We start from the raw sequence: 17224 nt of genomic DNA, 5'->3' as shown, positions 1-17224 counted from the left end.
GGGTTGCATTCCAAAAATAACCCGCGATTGGTGAAATCCGCGAAGTAGGAAACTTATTTTTTTTTTACAGTTATTATAGACAAGGCAGTTTTATTTATATAGCACATTTCATACACACGGCAACTCGATGTGCTTCACACAAGCAAAGGCAACAGCCTACAAGCATTTACAAACACAACAGATGTTAATAACATTCAAAAGCAAAGCGGAGAAAACAAAAGTAGCTAACAAAATTACAACATTTAAATACATTAGCAGAAAACGTTCAAAACATTTAAAACTAAAGAAATAAACGTGGGTTTCTAAAGTATGTAAAAGAAAAGAATGATTTAAAATTGTTTAGAGGACCTTAATCAAAGGTTTGAGGAAAAAAAGTAACATTTAACCTGGATTTAAAAGCATTTACACTCTGGACTGACTTCACTTCTGTCGGCGGCTTATTCGATTTGTGTGCAGCAGAACGGCTAAATGTAGCTTCACCATGTTTACCTTGAACTCTGCGCTCCACTAATTGACCCAAGTCTGGAGATCTCAGAGCCTTTAAAGGGTTTACTGTATATTCAATCAGCATTTCATGAATGTATTCAGGACCCAAACCATTCAGTGATTTATAGACCAGAAGCAACATTTTTAAATCTATTCTACAGATAATATGTTCAGATCTCTTTGTTCTGGTAAAAACCCGAGCTGCAGCGTTCTGAATAAGCTAAGTTAATGCTCTTTTGAGGGAGACCAGTAAGAAGACCGTTACAATAATCAAGTCTACTGGAGATGAAAGCATGGATAAGTTTCACACATTATACACATTATGCTGTGTGTTTTAAGACTGTAAACTTCACCAGTAACATTTTCTCACATTCCTCTGATTAAACACGCTCAAAATTCAAACATTAGTCAGAAAAAAAAGTACAGTATACATGATTACTATTATAGAATAGCATGTTCCTATTCAGTGGACCCAACAATGAATATGAATAAGAAAAGTAAAGTAAGTCATTGTCACACAAAACAATCCTCCTTGTTGCTTCTTAAATGCTGAAATGATAATATAGTTGAATAGTTTCAGATCGGTAATCTCCCAATTGGTAGCTATGTGGTTTTGTCTGCATATTTTTTTGGATATGGACTGCTAGTAAGCAATAAACTTACTAATAAACCACTGCGTTGCATCCCTCTACATTCGCATAGTAATTCACAGCGATGATGGCATGCTCTGAAATCTGTAAAATGTATGACATTGACGCCGAAACTCTCAGTTGATGAAAATAAATTAGCAAAGATCGATAGCGGTGCAGCTGAATGTTTCAAAGCTTTATGCTACAAAGGAAAACACGTTGAAACGCTTTGGTTAATGAAACCAATGTAACGGCTGTGGAATATCATAGCAACCAATGCAAAGAAAAATAAAATGTCAAAAGCACTTTCTTATCAAGCAAAGTAATGACTATCAATGCAACTAAAACAAGGACAATATGTCCAAACAATAACAAAGAGATGGCGATTGTTTCCATTCTTGACAAGGCTTACCGCTCACCTTTGAAACAATACCAACAATCAAAATAAATGAATAAATAAACGTTGAGTAGTGGAACAGTCGAATGTTAACAATACAAAGTCAAAACATTTTTTTAGCTTTACACACAAAGGAAAACACTGGCCAAAAACAAAAGTTTCGAATCCTCAACTGCCAACAACTGCAAAAATAAAAATGAAAACAATTACAAAACTGCTATACCATAGTTTTAAAATATCTTCAAAAGTTGAAGATACCAGTACTCTTCAATCTCCAAATTCTCCAATATTTTGCACCACCACCTCCGCAAATATGTCATGTCATGCAGAAAAAACAAGTGTGTAAAAATTCAATAGGCTACAAGGCCCACAAGTTCACATCTAATAACTGAGCACTGCACATATAAAAGCTAAAGCAAAACAAAAACAAAACAACCAAATAATAAGGGATGACATTATGCAAGAAGGAAAATTAAACAGGTTATAATGAGAGACATGGCTAGTATCATCATACTTACACCAGTAAAATCAAATGGAACCTCCATGACAGTATACCAGGAGTACTGCTGATAAAAACTTTATGTATACACATCAGAAAGGTGAATGAAAAGAAAAAGGCCTCTTATTTTGAAAGGACTCGGGCACCAAAAGAAATTGCTCTAGGATAGCGTGCTGTTATGCTGATAATTTCAAGCAGGTGCATTGTAGGAGGGCGACATCTAAAAGATACAGGATACCAGCCCTCGAGGACCGGCCTTTGACACCTTTGCCTTAGAGGCAAGCGTTCATTCACCATTATCATGAAGATTCGACCGTCATTGCTGCCAAGATGTTGTCCAGGAAGCCCCTGTAAAGATATGTGAGTGTAAAAATAGAAACTTAATGACATAGCAACAGCCAAAATGATGACATATGTCATTATTAGAAGCACGACGCAGCGACGCTTGGGGCAGCAGCGCGTGAGGATGAAGTTGGCAGTGCTGTGTCGCCGGGCGATGGAGCGACGCTTGGGACAGCAGCATGTGAGGCTGCAATGGGAAGTTTTAAATTTAAAACCATGAGAAATAATATGGAATGTAAAAATTGAAACATAAAAGCAAAACAAAAGAATAAATACCTGATCTGCATGTTTGAAGATGGGTCATAAATTCAGTTGGCCTCATTACAACTTTTGCACAGTAGCAGCAATGATAATGATAGGATTTAATACACCCCCCATTACATCTGAACATCGCGTGACCCGCAAACAGTGAGAAATTACATTTGAAAAGTACTTATGCAGACATGCTATTCACTATGCATTGTTCAAAACTAACTAGGGATTGGCGAGTACCGACACTAGGCTTACTTCTCTGTATCGGGTTGAAATATGAAAGGTCTTTCTTTGAAAATATCTGTCATTTGTTTAATTATATTTTTTTTCTATCAAGAGTCAGCCTACTAGTGGTATTGGTAACTTGGCATTGGTATCAGTGAGTAAGAGTTGAGTTATTCGTACCCAAATGTATTGAACATCCCTAAAACCAACAAAGCATTCATTTTTATATTGGTATAAATTGCTTCCTAAAAAAAAACAAGAACAACATGGAGTTCAATTCACAAAATGTACTTGGATTATACTGAATTCCAAACTAAAACATACCTCCATGACAAATTGATTTATTACAAATTATTACGAAGTCACAGTTGAGTTTGTGTTTTATTTTGAACGTCATTTCTCTACTGCAGAGTGACCGTTCTGCTTGTTGTCAGAAGAATGTGAAAGGCCGTCCTTTAATATTTTTGGTCATCTACTGTAAAGTTGAATAAGTCATGTCATCTTCCAAACCGCTTATCCTGTAAAGGGTCGCGGGGAGGTGCTGGAGCCTATCCCAGCTGACAATGGGCGAAAGGCAGATTACACCCCGAACTGGTCGCCAGCCTGTCGCAGGGCACACACACACAGACACCGTCACTGAGCGGGAACCGATCCCACGCTGCCCGCACACAACTCAGACGTGTGTACCACTACACCATCAGTGACAAGTTGAGTAAGTAAAACCCAAAATATACCAACACAAATACAAACACATGTGCTTACTGCTATAAAATGACTTAACATTTGCCACCACCGAGTAAAACTATGTTGCGATTCATATTCCATTGTTATATTAACGCTAACGTTATTAAATTGCTACGCTGTGCTGCAACCACAAACAAATTAGACCATGTTGCTCCATATGTAAAATTACGTTAGTGCGACACTACGCAAGCCTCAAGGGAGGAATTGAAAGGAAAAAAATAGCTTTCCCTCACAATCATTTAATTCTTTTCAGGGAACGCAAAGTTTTTCGAGGGAATGAACACAATATTTTTGCGATGGAAACCATTTTTTTCATGTCATCTTAGGGCTCCGCATGGACTCAAACATATGAATAGTATTGCTATTTGTGCTATTTGGGGCGTGGTGTTACCGTGGGCGTTTCGTGTCCTGGCGAGAAGGGGCGTGCCGTGTTGTGGTCTGCGGTCTGCAGTCAGACCCCCCTCGCATTTTGTTTTGGAGTACTTACTGCCCTCTTGCCTTGTCCCCCCGATTCCCAGCATTTGGGTCCTAGACCCCACGCTGACTTTGTTACATTTGTGCTTGATTTGCAACACGGGGCAAATTCACTCGTTGTGCTATGAAAATAATTTCTGTATAATTGACGGTAAAACTCCTTTGCACTCTTTTTTGCCCGTCCGGCCGCGACCCTCCACCCTCGACCTGGGTACCCTTGCGGTCGCGACCCCCCCGGCCAAATTCATAAACATTGTCAGCCCCCGCCCCGTTCCGACCTCCACCAAGTAGGCTGAGATGAAATTTGGCCGCCTCGCGAGCATGTCACACGCATGAGGGCCGATTAGTGGGCCAGACTAAAATCCACTTCCGGCCATGCTTAGTCCAGCCATTTTTTTTTAATTTGTCACCAGCCAATCACAGATCACATACTAAAGCTATTTTGGTCACGGACCACATTGTAGTTAGCTTCAATGAATGTAAAAAACATACACGATTTTCGCCCGAGATCTACGTTGAGGGAGGCGTCTTTGTTGCTTTTTTTAATAAGTGCTTTTAAAATAGAAAATGACAACTCTTTTCATTTTCCTGATCAAAAAATATATAAAATGAACTTGTTAGTGAAAACATGGCCTCCCGGCCCAACCATCTCTTTGACACAGGGGTGTCGAACTCCGGTCCTCGAAGGCTGCTGTCCTACCTGTTTTCCATCTCTCCCTGCTGCAACACACCTGTTTCAAATGATCAGATCATCAGCAAGTTCTGCAGGAGCCTGATCCTGATCCCCATCGTTTGAACCAGGTGTGTTGGACGAGGAAACCTCTAAGACATGCAGGAGGGCGCCCCCCAAGGACTGGAGTTTGACATCCCTGCAAATTACGCCAGCACCTCTTCATGTAAACTGCTCAGAATAGGAGCTGCAGAGTTCACGCTCGTACTGCTAGTCCCAACTATTCATGTATCACACAGTCACTTCCTTATCAAGTATCGGATAAATGCTTATACATAATTACTCGATACCCAGATATCATCTTATCGTCAATGCACGAGTACGCTCTTTGTCCTCACTAGCTGAACAACTTTAGAATACAGTGGTACCTCTACTTACGAACGTCTCTAAATACGAAATTTTCAAGTTACGAAACGCCTCAACAGGAAAATATTGCCTCTTGTTTCGAAAGAAATTTCAAGATACGAAAGCCCCTCGCAGTTCCAGAGTTTCCTGAACGCAACCTACTCATAGTTGCTCTGCCATTGGCTAGCCTAGCATCTTCCCAGCATCCCATTGGCCAAGAGGGACCTCTACCATATGTGTCTATGTGTGCACAGGTAGATAGATGGATATGTGATAGATATGTCTATGCAGAGTCCTCGTCATTCGCCCCTCGGACCATGAGGTATTCCGATAGTTTGACGTGAATTAGAAACGAGGAAAAGAAAAAAATAGGAGAAAATCGTTCTTTTTGTCCGTACAAACGAAGCAAGAGATAATAGAAAAGTATGAAAAGGGGATGCGTTTGGTTGAAAGAATATGACCGTAAAGTATCGACAGTCGCCACGTTATTAAATCAGTTCTTTACAAAACGCCAGGCAAAAACCACTTCTGAGGGAGAACATGAACCAAAGAGGGTAAAAAGCGATGAGAACTATGATTAAAAGGTAGACGACCATCATTTTTATTCTTTACTCTCTTCTTTGTTTTTTTTTTACATTATGCACATTTATTGTGCAATAATCTAATTGTAACATGTATTTGTTACATGTTTTGATGCATTTCTATGCTTTATAAAACATTTATGTCTGAATATTGGGGGGCTTGGAACGTATTAGGACATTTACATGGAAAACACGTCTTTATTTACAAAATGTTCTACTTTCTTTTCTACTATTTTTTTTTCTAATTTTTTACTAATTTCTTCCAGAACCAATTAATTTCGTAAGTAGAGGTACCACTGTACTGGTAGCCAGGACACCCACACGTACAAGCGAGGCAAAATGCACTGGTTGACAACTGCGTGCTCGAACGCCTCTCGTTTTACATTTAGTGCCTCAACGGTAGTGCAAGTACCGCGCAGATGTCAACTAACGCACAGTTTTTCCTCACTCGTAAGTCGTAACATGCAGTCATCCTACCGTAGTACAAATAAAGTGATTCAAGGACTTCGATGAAGCGCTCAGACGGCACGCTTCTCGGGGGTTGCGCATGCGCATTACGTTAACATCCGCACAGGATTCAAATTGTTGTCAAGACAACCAGGAAAGTTCAAAATGCGAATCTAACAGCTAAGAAAACTTTCTTGCAGCAAACAGAAATTACAAACACAGTTCATATTACCTAGCATTCTTACTCGTGTGGTTTCCGGCAGAGTTTTCCGTCCAAAACAAGACTCCTATGACCGCGGTTCAAATGTTGTCAATCCGTAGACGTGTTACTGCGGGCAGGGTTCAATGTGCTGAAAAGTGGCCAGGGAGCGCGAGCAGAGAAATCGCTCAGGAGAGACGACAGCGTTTTGGTGTCCAGGAGTTTCTCGACGGCTCCAAATATGAAGGCGACTTTGTCAATGGCCTCAAACACGGCAAGGGAAGGTACACCTGGAAAAGTGGAGAGGTAAGGTGGAATGGAGAGATACGCATTAAGTCGACTTCATTTACTAGCTGTTTGTAAATGTTCAGGTTTCTCACCAGCTAGCTGTCAGAACTTTATTTATCCATCGAGCATTTCGTTTTGTCAATCAGGTTAATACGACGTAATACAAAAGCTATGTTATGGACTCATTACTGGAAACTTCTCAGGCAATGTCAATAAAAAAAGTGGTTAGCTTTTAGAGAATATTGAATAAATATCCTGTGCGGTGTTGGATCTCATTAACTTGTTCAAGTGTGCTCAATTGTGAGTCAAAAAGTAATGTCCTCTACCATTTCTGCTGTGTGCAGTTCTATGAGGGCTCTTTCTACAAAGACTACAGGCATGGTGATGGAATGCACAGTTGGCCCACAGGCAACAAATTCATTGGCAAATTCTACCTTAATTGGAGAGAAGGATATGGAAAACATATTTTTCCTGATGGAGCCACATTTAAGGTAACCTTAATGAAATCAACTTTAAAGCGGAAATCAATCCAAACATATTTTTTTCAAGAATATGTTCCCAGCAGGCCCACTAGTTGAAACGCGGCATTCTGATTAATATTGCATTTGTGGAATATGAGTTAAGCAGCAAAATCCACCCATTTTTAGCCATCTCAGGGGGCGGCCATTTTGTCATTTCTGTCGACTGAAAATGACAATCCAACTACTCAGCTCTCAGGTAATGACCGATCACGGATCAGCTTCAGAAAACAGGTCAGTTGTGTTTGGTCGTTACCTGAGCCCTGAGTAGTTGTGATGTCATTTTCAATCGACAGAAGTGACAAAATGGCCGCCCCCAGAGATGGCTAAAAACGAGTGGATTAACTATTATTCCACAAGTGCAATATTTATCAGAATGCCTTGTTTCAACTAGTGGTCTTGCATAGAACATATTCTTGAAAAAATATGTTTGGGTTGACTGCCGCTTTAAATGGTGGGAAGTAATCATTCAAGTACAAATACTTCAGACTAGTACTTTCAAAAATTTAAAGGGACAATGTGTAGAATGTTTTAATTTTTCAATGAACATTCATTTCAAAAACCCACTATTCATTTCAGCAATATGCCCAAAAATATGTTCTATCACATTAACGTACATTTTGTTATATAATAGTCGGTGAAGTAATCTCTTGTTATATTACATAGTGCGCGCCTCCCCTACGGGAGGCTGCCATGTTTCGCTGCCATCTTTGTGCTACAGCTACTCGAAGGAGACAAACTTGGCGAACATCGTTCCGAAGCATCATGACTAAACTGAATGTATAAACAGCGCAATGCACTTACTTCATGACTTGAGGGAATAATAGAATTCGTTTGTGATGACATTTTTCTTGCCCCTCTGCTGAAGAAACTGTTGGTAAGCTGCGACATGTGGTCTCTTGGAAGCACTGTAGTGCGTGTGCTTCAAAACGCACGCGCTTCCATTTTAGGTTGTTGCATTCTATTGGTTGGCCACTAGATGGCACTGAATTCTACACGTTGTCCTTTTAAGTACAGTTTGCAGACATTTGCCACCTCCGTTGACTTTACAGATGCTGAGTGCGAAATGTCAACAAGAGCCTTCTCTCCTTTTTAGGGTTTGTACCATGCTGACCAGAGGTTTGGTCCAGGTGTGCTTAGTGAGCCAACAGGATGTCAAGATGTAGGTCTATGGCATGGGAAGCATCTGATACAAATGTGTAACTCTGTGCAAGGGAGCTTCAGCCTGAAAAACCTTACTGAATATGCTGCCTACTTGGAGCGAGCCACTGTCTCACATTCTCAGAGTCAGGTAAAATAACCACCCATAATAATTAACATACAGTAATGTATAAATAAATAAATAAATAAATAAATAACATGGGCGACTGGTTAGCACGTCCGCCTCACAGTTCAGAGGACGTGGGTTCGATTCCGGCCCCGGCCTTCCTGTGTGGAGTTTGCGTGTTCTCCCCGTGCCTGTGTGCGTTTTCTCCGTGTACTCCGGTTTCCTCCCACATTCCAAAAACATGCATGGTAAGATTAATTGGACACTCTAAATTGCCCTTTGATGTGATTGTGAGTGTGTATGTTTGTTTGTCTCTGTGTTGCCTGCGATTGGCTGGTAACCAGTCAGGGTGTACCCCGCCTACTGCCCGATGACAGTTGGGAAAGGCTCCATCACGCCCGCGACCCTTGTGAGGATAAGCGGTTAGGATAATGGATGGATAAATAAATAACATGTTGTATGATATTATATAGTATTGTGTTGCAAAAATGCTTGCAAAACATTGTTCAACAAAAGCATTCATCATTGCAGACCGTCCCACATTTGAAAATATGTTGAATCTACAGTATTATCCTATATGAGTTTGTAATATGAACATGAACATCCATTTTTAATTTTTATTAAGATGCATTCCCCTCCAATGAAACTAAGACAAAAGCCAAAACCGAATCTGAAGTAAATATGATAAGCGGTTAGGAATGGGCATTTGGATGGCAGGAAATGATAAGGATTTTTTTTCCTAAACACTAACATTTAGGGCCCTATGCGTGTGTGCGTGCATATGTATGTACAATACAATAAAAACCGTCTCCTGCGCTCGATAGCATTAGCGCTGACAGCACTGGAAAACATTACATCAAAGAGCACAGTCATATGATCAGAATGCACATTTCCAAAACTTTGAAATTTGAGACCAAAAGTAAGGACAAGGTCTAAAGTATGTCCTTGCTTGTGAGTGGATCCACACACGCACTGCATCAAATTGAAAGAGTCAATGAGTCTTAAGAAGTCTTTTGCTCGAAGTCTGAAGCTGAGCTGTGATTGGTCGTTACCTGTGTCCTGAGTAGTTGTGATGTCATTTTCAGTCGACAGTGACAAAATGTCTGCCCCCTGAGATGGCTAAAAAGGGATGGATTTTGCTGCTTAACTCATATTCCACAAACGCAATATTAATCAGAATGCTGTGTTTCAACTAGTGGGCCTGCTGGGAACATATTCTTGAAAAAAATATGTTTGGGTTGATTTCCACTTTAAGGCAAATCATGTAATTAATCTGGAGCATGCCATTTTATTAATTTAGCTTCAGCATAGAGTTCCCATTGAATTTACTTCAATTGTTTCCATTCCTTTAGACAGAGAAAGATGAAAAATTGCTGCTGTGTGATGACAATACTATACTCCCTCATGGGATTGAGAATTATTCCACTGATGGTGATCACCTTCCATTGCCCCCGGATACTAGAAGAGAGTTTGACCAGCATTTTTACGGCCAGCTGTGGGAACCCGATTCTCACCCGTATGAAGGCTACAAACGCGCTCCACTCTCCACTCTGCCATTACCAGCCAAAATGCTGGCTCATATTTACAAACACAGGTAATATGCAACTTGTTTGTACACAAAAATGTGTGTACAAAATGAAAAGCCTGTATGAAAACAGTTTTGAATTTGTGTATTTTTGTGTCTCTCAGACGACAATCTGAAACTTTGGACTGGGATGTAGCAAAAGTTCTTTCATTAAAAAGGGACGCTTTTGGTCCTAAAGGACCTTTGGAAGTAGCATCAGAACTGTTGATCCAGCATGCCACCAGAGGTGAACGACAGGCTGTCTTAAGTATCCTCCTGGAGGGCCTTGTTCACCCTGATGTAGCAGATTCTCAGGGACACACCGCATTGATTGCTGCTGTGGTAAAATCAACTTATTTTTTTCTTGTTGATTTCATCTCTGTTCTTTTCCAAATTACCCGCTTAATATCTGATTTTAAATTGTGCTGACAAATGTCTTGTTAGAATTTTGTTGTATTCAACAGGTTAACTGCCATGATGCTGTAATTCACCTACTGTTGGACATGGGTGCTGATATTGACAAACTGAATCGCGAGGGCTTGTCAGCCTTGGCTGTGTGTCATGTCCTCTACTATCCTTTTCAACCTCTTTATTTGCTGCCTGGACCCCAAGCCCAAACACAGGTGCCAGTCATACTTTTATTTTTTTTACAGCTTTTCTTAGTGTAGCAACTTCAGTGGATAATTGATCTATGTCTCATTAGGGTTTGATGTCATTGTGTGAAAAAACACCTCAGACCAGCCCACAGGATTTTGTTACAGACTCATCAAGCCAAAACAACAGACCTCAGACAAGTGATACTGTTCAAACAAGCTGGGATCTTACCTCTGATCAGTAAGCATATACTGTATATAACATCTGCATTTTTGACCACCTGCACTCCATGAACGCCGCTCAAACTTAGTACCACCTTAAAAAATATTGATCTCTTTAGTCTTCATGTGCCACCATTAGTGCCGGGCGACATTAAAAAAACGGCTGACCTGTTTTCTGAAGCTGAGCCCTGATTGGTCGTTACCTGAGCCATGTTGTGATGTCATTTTCAGTCGACAGTGACAAAATGTCTGCCCCCTGAGATGGCTAAAAAGGGATGGATTTTGCTGCTGAACTCATATTCCACAAATGCAATATTCGTCAGAATGCTGTGTTTCAACTAGTGGGCTTGCTGGGAACATATTCTTGAAAAAAATATGTTTGGGTTGACTTCCGCTTTAAAGTCATCCCAAACAAACATTTTTTTTCAAGAATCTGTTCTTATGCAGGCCCACTACGTAGTTGAAACAAGGCATTCTGGTTAATATTGCATTTGTGGAATATGAATTAAAAGCAAAATCCAACCCTTTTTAGCCGTCTCAGTCCATTGAGTCACTTCTGTTGAGCGAGAATGCCCCTTGTACCCCCTAGAGTGGTCCTGTACTTCTTAGCTTTTTCACCCCTGTCCCATTTTAATGAATGAGTGTTATTATTTAAAAATAATCAGTGTACACCCTGATGCACTGCAAAATTTGGGTTCATTGACTGCAGTCATTTTAAGCATAAAACATTTTCAGCCAAATTATTTATTTTTTGCTTTAACCCCTGCACTAGAGGGAGTCTGCATACCACTAGTAGTACTACCCTCAGAATCAATGCACTAGATGCCAATGAGTCTTTTGTTACAGTTGTTATTCCAGACCAAAATAAGTGTGTTTCTGTCAATACAACTAATAGATCTATCAATTTCAATATTTTTTTCATGTTTTCCAACCTCAGGGTGCAAAAGGAATTATCAGGACGGATCATCTTTCATCGCAGCAGCTGTAGTGAGCTTTCCGTTGAACTGAATGAAGATGAGACCCCTGCGGAAGATCATCAATTAAAGGAAAAGGCCAGAGAAGACATTGTTGAAACTGACCAGGAGAGAAACAGGAAGGAGATACGTAATGTGACCAAAAGTAGAGAGGAGCGAATAACAACCAGACAGGAAGTTACAGAATCAGGTGAGGACGATGGCCAAATGAAATTGAGAACTTTGACTGAGGAAGAAGGGAGGAACAAGGAAAACAAAAACAATCAGGAGGAGAAGGTGCTCTTTTCAGAGCGTTCCATACAGGTGAAAGATGGTCGCATTGTTCTGGGTTATGTAAAGTGGAAAGAATATTCATCTCAAAGTATGAAGGTGTGCAGCACAGAGATCTGTTCTTTCCTAGATTTGACATCTGTTCGGTCGTAAAGTTTTTCCTCACGTCTGTGCAGAAGGACCAAAACAAAAATCCGACCCCAGCACAATCTATGGAGAGCTACAGCATGCAGGTCTCGGAGGAGATTCTACAGGGGGCAGCTGAAGCGCTGAGCCACATTGGGTTGCCCCAGCATTCTGATTCTCAGGAGACTGTGCGCAGAATGGCTGCAATGAAGTTTGAGTATGTTTATTAGCTCTACTTTTTTCCCTTGGTGTATCCATACACATGTATTTGTATGTGTTTCTGGGCCCAGGCACCGTGTTCGTTTGCACATACTGAAGCTACTATTGGACCGGGGGGCCGACCCTAATACTTCAGTAGTCCCCTTACCCGTCCTCTTTTTGGCCATTATGGCAGCCGATACTGAGGCTGTCAGGAGACTTCTTCTGTGTGGAGCTCGAACAGATATTTGTCTTTCACCTGAGGTACCAAATCATATGATTAACTGTTGTCACCAACTTTTACCTCCATTTTTGGGATGCATGTGCCTGTTTCCACAGCTAATGTTCCCAGCTAACCTTTTCACTATGTTGTAGAGGAGAGGCCTTTATCCTCTACATGTGGCTGCAGCACTGCCAGGCCCAGAAGGTCCCAAAATCACAGAACTGCTGCTACGTGCTTTATGTGACCCAGATGCACGGGCATGTGACCGGCATGAAATCTATGAGCCACATCAGGTGTGTATGTTCATCTGTTCATACTTCAAGTGACAGTCTGTAGAATCTTTTGATTTTTCAATGTTCATTTAGTTTAAAAACACACTATTTATTTCAATAATAGGAAAAAAAAAAAATTGGGCGGCACGGCGGTCGACTGGTTAGCACGTCCGCCTCACAGTTCAGAGGTCGTGGGTTCGATCCCGGCCCCGGCCTCCCTGTGTGGAGTTTGCATGTTCTCCCCGTGCCTGCGTGGGTTTTCTCCGGGTACTTCGGTTTCTTCCCACATTCCAAAAACATGCATGGTAAATTGATTGGACACTCTAAATTGCCCCTAGGTGTGATTGTGAGTGCGGATGTTTGTCTCTGTGTGCCCTGCGATTGGCTGGCAACCAGTTCAGGGTGTCCCCCGCCTACTGCCCAAAGACAGCTGGGATAGGCTCCAGCACGCCCTGCGACCCTTGTGAGGAGAAGCGGTATAGATAATGGATGGATGGATGGATGCAAAAAAAATTAATGTACATTTTGTTATATAATCGTAAGTAAAGTCATCTGTAAAATTACATAGGACGCACCTCTTTCCGCGGCGGATACTCGTAGGAGACAAACTTAGCGAACGTACGTGTATTTCCTCAGCATTATGACTACAGCAGTCGTAACAAATGCAATGCACTTGCTTCATCACTTGAGGCAATACTTGAAGTTGTTGGTGGTGACATTTTGTTTGTTCCTCTGCTGAAGAAATTGGTGGTAGGCTTGCTAAGTGTGGTCTCTCTGAGGCACCGTAGTGCGCGTGCTTCAAAATGAATGAGCTTCTAGGTTTGGTCGTTGCGTTCTATTAGTTCACCACTAGGTGGCACTAAATTCTACACACTGTCCCTTTAAGTTGGTGGAATTATTATAATTTGACTGTTTTGCAGGTCTCCATGATGGTAAGAAAATCATGGCACACCAGTAAGAAGCCATTTCCTGAAGGAGGAGGGCGGACAGCTCTGCACTTGGCCTGCCAGAGAGAAAGTGATCATTGTGTGAGTACGAACAGTACAGCAATGCTATAGAATGGCCAAACATGCACACAAATATGCAGGCCAGGGGTCCATTCAATTGGTTGCACACACAATACATAGGTGGAAGTCCAATTTGGCCTTTTACCACTGCTGAGAAAGTAATGCACTCGTCGAAAGCACCCACGGTCCACCCCAGAATTCCCCCCGCCCACGCCACCACCTCTCCCCGTCTACGACTACGTTTTGGCGCATGACGGATGGCGGTCACAATACCCCTAACCGCGGCTGTTGAAGAATATTCCCAGGCCGAATTTTGGTCCCTCTAAGTCCCTGCCCCCCCCCAAGTTTGCTCCTAAAGAAAGAAAATCCTGGAACATCTGAAAAAGGCTTCAAACGAATGTATATAGCATCACGTTGTCTCTTTAGTTGACTTGATGTTTTTTTTTTCTTCTTCCAATCCAGAATGCCAGCAAGGTGGTATCCCTGTTGCTCTCTCATAGAGCCAGAACAGACCTCCTTTGGAGTGGACACTCACCTCTTTCATTGGCTATAGCAAGTGGCAATGACATGGTAACATTACTTTGACACACACTCTTAAACGGACAGTCTGAAACATCCACTAATCCTTTTACAGTCTAACTACTAATAATGTCTTATTTTGCCTGTGCAGTCAGTGGAGGAGCTGTTAAAAGGAGGTGCAGATCCCAACATTCCCTTGGGTTGCGGAGTTGGCAATGCCCTATGTGTTGTCACTAACTTCTGCTACCACTTGGATGGCAAAAGGGAAAAACTGGTATTTACCTACACATAGATATAGTAAAGTTCGCCAATGTATATAGGTAATATTAAAATGATTTTTGCAGTTCTTTAACATCCGCAACATCTGGAAATTTATTTAAAAAATTATGGTTATCAGTCATCTACATGAAAAATCTCAAATGACTTAGTGTCTTGACAAACAGGTTGAGTGGTTATCATGTCTGCCTTGCAGTTCTGAGGTTCAGTGTTCCAATATTCAGCCCTGGCCTTCCTGTGTGGTGTCTGCATCTTCTTTCCGTGCTTTCATTTGTTTCCTCCGGGTACAGCTTCCTACCACTTTCCAAGAACATGCAGTTTAGGTTAATTGAAGACTCAAAATTGTCTGTAGGTACGTATTTGAATGGCTGTTTGTCCATATGCACCCCGTGATTGCCTGGCGACCAGTCAAGGTTGTACCATGTCTCTGGCCACTCAAAGTCAGCAGCGTGTTCAAGTGAGCTCCAGCTCAACTGTGACCCTAATGAGGAAAAAACATCAGCAGGGAATTATTGGGAAAGTGTGTGTATTCATGTCTTTGTCATAGCTGGACATGTTAGAAAAGTCTGGTGCTGACATGTTGAAGCCAGTCCAGGTCGGTGATACGATAGGAAATGTGGTCGACTACGCACATCACTCCTTCGACCAGGTAAGACAACTTCATGAATTTTAACTAAATACATTTTAAGACGAATTAATGTGTCTGAATATTTACCACTACAATTTTGTCTCACTTTTGGAAAGTACAGTATGTTTATATGGGTTACCCTTGTACCGTATTTCTGGGCTATAAGCCGCACCTTTATATAAGCCGCACCCACTCTAGTTTTTAAAAAAGAATGAAAAAACGATATAAAAGTCGGACCGGATTATAAGTCGCACCTATCTTTGTTGAAAAATGAGATATTTACTATTTACAGTATGATTTTGAACTGTAAATGTACATGTATGTACCTGAACAGATTCTTTCTTAACAGTGCCTTTTAACAAGGAAGCAACTTTGCTGATTAAAATGGAACAGAACCAAGATAAAACAACCAATACTTATCTTCATTTTACTTTCCGCTGCCGCCTCCATCTCACCATAGATTCATTGACGCTAAGCTTGCGTGCAGCAGCGCAGTTTCCTCCCTGGATAGCAAGATGTGCATCATACAAACTTCTTTGTGTGGGTTCCATGAAGAGGGGGCAAGGATTTGAAAATAATTAACTGTTTGTAATTTGTTGTCCGTGTTCTATCTGCTGAAGAAAAAGTAGCGTATTCTTCTTTGCATTGATTTTTTTCTTAGTTTTGATTCAAATTCCGTTTGGATCGCCCCTAGCGGTGGAAGAAAAATCCACAGAATAGCCGCACCTTCATATAAGCCGCATGGTTCAAAACCTAGGAAAAAAGTAGCGGCTTATAGTCCGGAACATACGGTACTTTATTTTCAATTATTTTAATGTAGTTTACATTTTATACTAGGTGTAAATACAATTAAATGTATTGTGTTGCATCTTATTGTGTAATTCAGCCTAATAGCGTAATACTGCACTATTGTCTAGGACTTGCGTATTGCCCACACACCTTTCCATATCCTTAACATGGAGGAGAGAGAAACATTCAAAGCACGGCATCACCTCCTCAGCAAGCTGGGAAGTCTGCTGAGAGAGACTGCTGTCGACAGAGAGAAAGAACAACTGCAGAAAGAAAAGAAACTGCTACTGAATTGTAAGTTAAAGTAAAGTCACTGTGGTGACAATTTCAAATACAAGAGTTTCCCCACAGGTGAAAGCGCCCTTTTTTCTTCTGATGCCGATTCCAGCCATACAATTACACCTCCCGCAGCAGTCAGACAAAAGTACGAACACACATCAAAAACCTCTCATATTCTGCAGACGTATACTCCTATTATTTGTATCCTGTACGAGCAAATGAATCTTTTCTCAGGTCACCATCATTTAAGTTCTGCTACCAGTGCGGTCGATCTGCTGCTCCGAGGCTAACTGCTTGTACTCGCTGCCACAACGTTTTCTATTGCTCTACAAATTGTAAACTTAAAGCATGGGATGAGAGACACAGGGAAGAGTGTCTGCAGGGATCAGGTGGGAATCACACACCGTTTTATCAATTAACCTCAGGAACTTGAAAAAAACACAACTATGACTTAATTGCACGACTATTATTTTTTCATCTCTCCCTAACTAGCCTCTGTGGAGAGTTTTGGGAGAATGTTCCTGTTTCAGAACCAACAAGACTCCAAACAGTCGACTATTGCATTGAAATCCATGAAAAAACCCATATCTTCAACTGTCCAATTAAAATCCCAAATCGTGGGAATTGAAGATGTCTTGAAGAACCGTGTCAGCCTGAATGAAAACTACAGCTACAACTGACAGAATGCGTGACTCGCTTAGAAATTGGTTTGTACTTGACGTACCTAAATAGATCTGCACTCCTTTCTCTCAGTTTCATATTAAACAAAATAATTTTCCAATGAATGTATGATTCTTTGCTTATGTTTTGGCACTGTCATGGTTCTGTGAACTAAAATATTTACTGGTATTGATTTTGTAT

At 41.1% G+C, this 17224-nt stretch overlaps 1 protein-coding gene across 1 annotated transcript; it reads left to right on the top strand.

Moving 5' to 3' along the window:
- Nucleotides 1-6245: 6245 nt before the first annotated feature.
- On the top strand, nucleotides 6246-17144 carry LOC147138157 (ankyrin repeat and MYND domain-containing protein 1-like). Its single transcript, XM_086047253.1, has 19 exons — nucleotides 6246-6656; nucleotides 6983-7129; nucleotides 8253-8447; nucleotides 9776-10017; nucleotides 10113-10329; nucleotides 10452-10610; nucleotides 10691-10821; nucleotides 11740-12145; nucleotides 12223-12389; nucleotides 12463-12634; nucleotides 12746-12886; nucleotides 13786-13893; nucleotides 14335-14442; nucleotides 14543-14665; nucleotides 15215-15316; nucleotides 16213-16378; nucleotides 16436-16508; nucleotides 16598-16752; nucleotides 16856-17144. Exons 1-19 carry the CDS (start codon nucleotides 6441-6443, stop codon nucleotides 17041-17043), a joined length of 3216 nt encoding a protein of 1071 aa, XP_085903379.1. The 5' UTR covers nucleotides 6246-6440; the 3' UTR covers nucleotides 17044-17144.
- Nucleotides 17145-17224: the final 80 nt, after the last annotated feature.

Source organism: Filicampus tigris, chromosome 12 (genome assembly GCF_054856515.1).
Source record: "Filicampus tigris isolate MCC_2025a chromosome 12, RoL_Ftig_1.0, whole genome shotgun sequence".
In the NCBI taxonomy this organism is placed as follows: domain Eukaryota; kingdom Metazoa; phylum Chordata; class Actinopteri; order Syngnathiformes; family Syngnathidae; genus Filicampus; species Filicampus tigris.
This window is presented reverse-complemented; position numbering and strand designations above follow the sequence as displayed.

What these genes read in the sequence shown, in the direction of transcription:
- LOC147138157 (XM_086047253.1), top strand. Translation starts at nt 6,441, where the DNA reads ATGACCGCGGTTCAAATGTTGTCAATCCGTAGACGTGTTACTGCGGGC. An exon ending in ATATTTGTCTTTCACCTGAG is followed by an intron (nt 12,635 to 12,745) that starts GTACCAAATCAT and finishes ACTATGTTGTAG; the next exon opens with AGGAGAGGCCTTTATCCTCT. An exon ending in AAAGAAACTGCTACTGAATT is followed by an intron (nt 16,379 to 16,435) that starts GTAAGTTAAAGT and finishes GTTTCCCCACAG; the next exon opens with GTGAAAGCGCCCTTTTTTCT.